This window comes from Lactuca serriola, chromosome 8 (genome assembly GCF_051521515.1).
Source record: "Lactuca serriola cultivar US96UC23 chromosome 8, Lser_US96UC23_V15, whole genome shotgun sequence".
Taxonomy (NCBI): domain Eukaryota; kingdom Viridiplantae; phylum Streptophyta; class Magnoliopsida; order Asterales; family Asteraceae; genus Lactuca; species Lactuca serriola.
The window spans coordinates 310064854-310070622 of NC_136415.1; the positions used below are offsets into that span (position 1 = coordinate 310064854).

General features: G+C 34.1%; 1 protein-coding gene across 1 annotated transcript; it reads left to right on the top strand.

The window, feature by feature from the left end:
* Nucleotides 1-405: 405 nt before the first annotated feature.
* Nucleotides 406-4056, top strand: EMB3108 (DEA(D/H)-box RNA helicase family protein). The gene is made up of 8 exons (XM_079015311.1): nucleotides 406-846; nucleotides 991-1269; nucleotides 1368-1490; nucleotides 1569-2008; nucleotides 2082-2403; nucleotides 2480-2632; nucleotides 3649-3700; nucleotides 3792-4056. Exons 1-8 carry the CDS (start codon nucleotides 544-546, stop codon nucleotides 3839-3841), a joined length of 1722 nt encoding a protein of 573 aa, XP_078871437.1. The 5' UTR covers nucleotides 406-543; the 3' UTR covers nucleotides 3842-4056.
* The last annotated feature ends 1713 nt before the right edge of the window (nucleotides 4057-5769 follow it).

Genomic DNA, 5769 nt, shown 5'->3' on the forward strand with positions numbered 1-5769 from the left:
TCCTAAATCAAATCGATCCTCCGTCTTATGCAACTAATATTCAGGTTCGTGGGTTAACCCACTAACCTGAAAACCAAAATCTAACCCACAAACTTACGAACCCATATAATTAAACGGGTTAGACGGATAATATCCGTTTTGGCATTTCTAACCCGTCAACCCACGATACGAATAATTATATGGGACATATCAGGATTGATGCATTCTCACCAACCAACCTGACAATCAACGACCCCCGCCGACCCAAACCCAATAATTTTCAACCTTATCCTTCTCACAAACCTAAAAAAAACCTAGGATTAAGCGATTGTGTTTGAGATTTAAAAAATGATATTTTTCAATCAGTCCCTGGAAAATCTTCATAAAGAGACTAACACCCTAAAATGAAGTTAAACTTGCAAAGAAGGACCTATCTGCATATTCGACCAATAGGTAACATAAAACCCCAGCAAAACCCCTAAAACGTAATCTCAAAATTTCTGCCAAGAACTCACACACACTTGGTTTATTGAGTCGAAATCGACAAATCTTGACGTAAATCTGATGATTCTTCAACGTTCGATTCCGATTTTCAGTTTCTGCAAATTAACTTCATTGTCGTCTCCCAAATTCCTGTTCTTACCTTTCAGCTTATCATCATCGACTTCCTGTTCACCACACACGTCTCGATTCCACCACCGGCCGCGCGGCCGAATTAGGACCTTTGTCACCGCCGTCTCCGTCAATGAAAAGGAAAGCGATACCTTCTTTGCCGATGACACTGTTTCCTGGAGTTCCCTAGGGGTTGTTGATAGACTTTCTCAAGCTCTTTCTAGAATTGGCCTCAATCGTCCTTCTCTGGTTCAGGTAAGTACTCAGTTCGTTCAAATTGTAAATAGATTCGATTCGATTTCATAGCTGATATACATAGCTTGTGTTGTGTTGTGAATGCGTAGAGATCATGAACTTCAATTTTTGGTAACTGCTAACACATGTTTCGTTCCACTTCAGGCCGTGTCTTTACCTCCTATACTCCATGGAAATGATGTTGTGGTTGCAGCTGAGACTGGCAGTGGCAAAACTCATGGTTATCTTGTTCCACTGTTCAATAAACTATGCACAACAACAAACGATTCACTTGACACCGATCAGCAACTGAATCGGCCTCATATGTCTCTTGTTCTTTGCCCTAATGTCATGTTATGTGAGCAAGTCGTTCGAATGGCCAACTGTATCTGCAATGATAATGGTGAACCACTTCTTCGAGTTGCAGCTGTCTGTGGACGCCAGGTAACTGTGATATCCATATCCATATCCATAACCTAATCTTCAATCTGTTTCCCTCTTCTCCAATTCTTCTTTTCTTACATTCTTTTCTTTTTCTGTAGGGCTGGCCAGTTAATGAACCCAACATAATCGTGTCAACACCTGCAGCTCTTCTGAATTTCCTTCATGCCATTGATCCAGAAAGAAGGCGTCGTGCTAATTTCATTCGTGATGTTAAACATGTGGTAATGTTCCATGTAAATCATAACTTTAGTTGTCTCCTTGATGAGTTCTTTCTCTTAACTTTCTTCAATAAACGATAGGTCTTTGATGAAGCTGACATGCTTCTATGTGGGAGTTTCCAAAACCAAGTTATTCGCCTCATAAACATGTTCCGTTTTGATGAAAAACTCTTGTCACGTGCAAAAAATTCTTCACCTGAAAAGCCATTGGATATAGAATCCGAATCCAATATGCTATTCGAGTTAGAAAACCATGAAGACATGGAATCCAACTCAATTCATGAAGATGATGAACAAGAAGAAGATAAAGATGTTGGAAATTCTTTAAAAGAAACCGAACCAATTGTTAAAAAAAGAGACTGGAAAAGATACAGAGAGATATACGAAAGAAGCAAACAATACATATTTGTTGCAGCAACACTTCCTGAAAATGGAAAAAGAACAGCTGGAGGTGAACTCAAACGATTATTTCCAGAAGCCACATGGGTTAGTGGCCATTATCTTCATCGACACAATCCAAGGTATCTTTTTAAAAAAATATCCAATCTTTATAAAAAAGAAAGCTTAATTTTTTTTTATCTGTGTTGGATTCAGATTAGAGCAAAAGTGGATTGAAGTTACAGTTGACACACAAGTGGATGTACTTATAGATGCAATCAATCATAAATCCAAGACATTAAATTCCAACAATGAATTGAGTAGAACAATGGTGTTTGCAAATACAGTTGAAGCTGTTGAAGCTGTTGCTCAAGTTTTACATGGAAAAGGCATTGAATGTTATTGTTATCACAGTGAAAGCTCTTTAGAAGAACGCACAAGAAATTTGGTTGATTTTAAAGAAAAAGGTGGTGTTTTTGTTTGCACTGATGCTGCTGCACGTGGCACTGACATTCCCAATGTCTCACATGTTATACAGGTAATCAATTTTTTTTGATTTTTTTTTTCTTTATTTTAATTCTCATTTTTTTTTATTGTTTTCTGTTTGTTTTCAGGCAGAATTTGCAACATCTGCTGTAGATTTCTTACACAGGGTGGGTAGAACAGCTAGAGCGGGTCAACCGGGCCTGGTCACAAGCATGTACAATGAGTCAAATCGGGATCTTGTTTCTGCAGTTTGTCAAGCTGAGAACCTCTGTGAGCCTGTGGTAAAAAAAACAAATTTTTATTAGTATTCATTACAAAATATATTAAACTAGTAATTGAGTCTGCTTTTTTCGTGGGTTTTTACATATTTTTGTTGCGTATTAGGAGTGAGAATTGGTTAAACAGTGACATTTTACAAAGTTGAAAGTTGAGGGGTCAAAGTAACTTTTAAAAAATAGAAGGGTGAAAAATGCATTTTACAAAGTTTAAAGTTGAGGGGTCAAAGTAACTTTTAAAAAATAGAGGGGCGAAAAATGCATTTTACAAAGTTTAAAGTTGAGGGGTCAAAGTAACATTTAAAAAATAGAGGGGTGAAAAATGCATTTTACAAAGTTTAGAAAACAAAAAGGTAAAAGTGATATTATACAAAGTTGAAGGTGGAGGGAGTGAAAGTGAAATAAACACGAAAGTCTAGAAAACGAAGGGGTAAAAGTGATATTTTACAAAGTTGAAGGTGGAGGGCGTGAAAGTGAAATAAACACGAAAGTCTAGAAAACGAAGGGGTAAAAGTGATATTTTACAAAGTTGAAGGTGGAGGGCGTGAAAGTGAAATAAACACGAAAGTCTAGAAAACGAAGGGGTAAAAGTGACATTTTATAAAGTCGAAGGTGGAGGTTGTATAAACATGAATGTTTAGAAAACGAAGGGGTAAAAGTGACGATTTATAAAGTTGAAGGTGGAGGGGGGTGAAAGTGATATTTTATAAAGTAAAGGGATGAAAAATATCATTTTACAAAATAAAAGGGTTGCAAGTGACGGAAAAAAACGACTTTTTACAAAGTTGAAGGTGGAGGGGTGAAAGTGCTATTTTTAAAAAAGGGATGGAAAATATAATTTTACAAAATAAAAGGGTTGCAAGTGATGGATTATATAAAGTTGAGGGATTAAAGTTGTATTTTATGCATTATAGTACTTGTACATTGTGCTTTAGGACATGTACATTTAGCAATAGTATATTTATAATCAACAATTATCTTCATTTTTTTTTTTAAATTCTTTTTGTGTTGTAATGATATAGGAAAAGGCATTTAGTAGGAAACGAAGCTTCAGGAAGAAACTAAAGAAGCAAGGTATATGACTATGTTGATATTTTGAATTTTTTTAAATTATTGATGGAGTAAAAAGACTGAATTGACCCTTGTAATGGACTTGTGAAAGCAGGTAGGATTGAAAGCAACACAGTGCACATTCAAGATAGATTAGCAGTTTAAAACATGATGAAGCATAAAACATTCTGGTATGTTTGCTAAAGAAACTGTCTTTTTAATGTCTAATTTTGTTTGTTCACAATGTTTAGATTAATAGTTTCATGAGTAATATTATATGTATACATATTTTAATGTGTAATTAACACTTGAAACCAATCAGTTACTTGAACCGTTTATAATTAATGTCAGATTTTGCAATGCAACAATCATTTTATACATTTTTAATAACTATATCTTTCTTGTTTATAATTAATTAATATTAGTAGCTTAACTAGTAACACAAAAGTATTGGTTTGTATTCTATATATGAACTCACGTTCATATACTATTTATAACAATATCATTAATTAAGTTTGTTTATAGATATCTATGTTGGCAGATTGGATTGGTTTTTGTTGGCTCTGTTTATGTATGTTGATGTTGTTTATGTATGTTGATGTGGCGAAAACTTTATATGTTATGGTATCATGGACACCTCATTAGGGATGAAAGTGGGTCAAGTGGGTCGAAACCCGTACAGGATGGATCCGGACCCGGAAAATCCGGAATTGGTTAACGGGATTTAGTAGAATTAGAAACCGGACCGGTATATAGGAACCGGTTCCGGTTTGATTCCGGGTAAAATGAGTCTAGAACCGAAAAACCCGGAAACATCAAAGTGGGTAGGTAGGAACCGGATAAAGTGGGTTTAGAATTGGAAAACCCGAAAAAACCGGAATTTATTGGCAAGTACTTGCTACTTAGTGGATTGAATTTTGAAAATTTTCATATTTATATCCAGATTTTGTGGGACTGTAACTCATTGAATATGAAACCAAAATTGACAAAATTATAGTCTATAATCATATACGAACTCTAAACTATACTCTGGAACAAACTGCATGTCAATCTGATTTTAAACGAATGAGATATACATGTGTTGACATTTTTACAAAATACAAAAACAAATAGTTGAAAAGTTGAAAATTTCCAATTTTGATATCCCGACTTCGGAGGACTGTAAATTATTGAATATTAAACCAAAAATGTTGAAATTATAGTTAAACTCATGTAGAAACTCTAAACTATAAGTTGGAAAAAACATCTCAATCGAACTTCAAACGAATTAGATATATATGTTTTAAAACTTTCACAGAATATAAAAAAACTAAAAAACTAAAAACTTTCAGCTTTGAATGAGATACGTATCACGTTTTAGAAAAACCGGTTCCGGCACTAAAAGTGGTTACGGTTCCTAACACGGGTTCCGGTTTTTACACCCGGTTTACCTGGACCTGATGGACCCAAACTTGGATTACCGGAATACGGATAAAATCAATTTTTAAATCCAGAATCAGAACCGGTTCTATATATTCCAGTTCTAACAGTTCTGGTCCGGTTTTCCGGTTCTAAATTCCATCCCTACACCTCATAGTCTAATCCTTTCAAGTTTTAAAGATCAATAGATTATGTGGATTTGAAAATCTGGTTTGCAAGTGTAATTGAGAGTTGGTTTCTTTTAATTACCCAAACTTACGAGTAACCCAGTTCATTTACATTCTTAACTTACATTACAAGCAAATACAAATAGGGAAGTGATTTGTACACAACAATTTTTTTGCCATATACAACAATTTATGTATTATAGAGTTGTACATTACAACATTTTAAAGAACCAATTGTTGTGTATAGAAAAAATAAATACGTATAACAGTTTAATCTTTTTTTTTTTTTTCTTTTTTTTTTTTTTTTTTTTTTTTTGTAAATTGACAAAATGAACACTTTCTTTTTTGAAAGCATGGCAATTTCCAAATTGATTTCGATTGCAAAAAATCCTTAAAAAAATCAAAATACAAATTACTTAAAAATCTATTTTGAAAATGTTTTAAGTGGCAGGAAGATTTTTGAATGAATTCTTGTGTTTTGCTCTGATCATTACAATAAGTTATTTA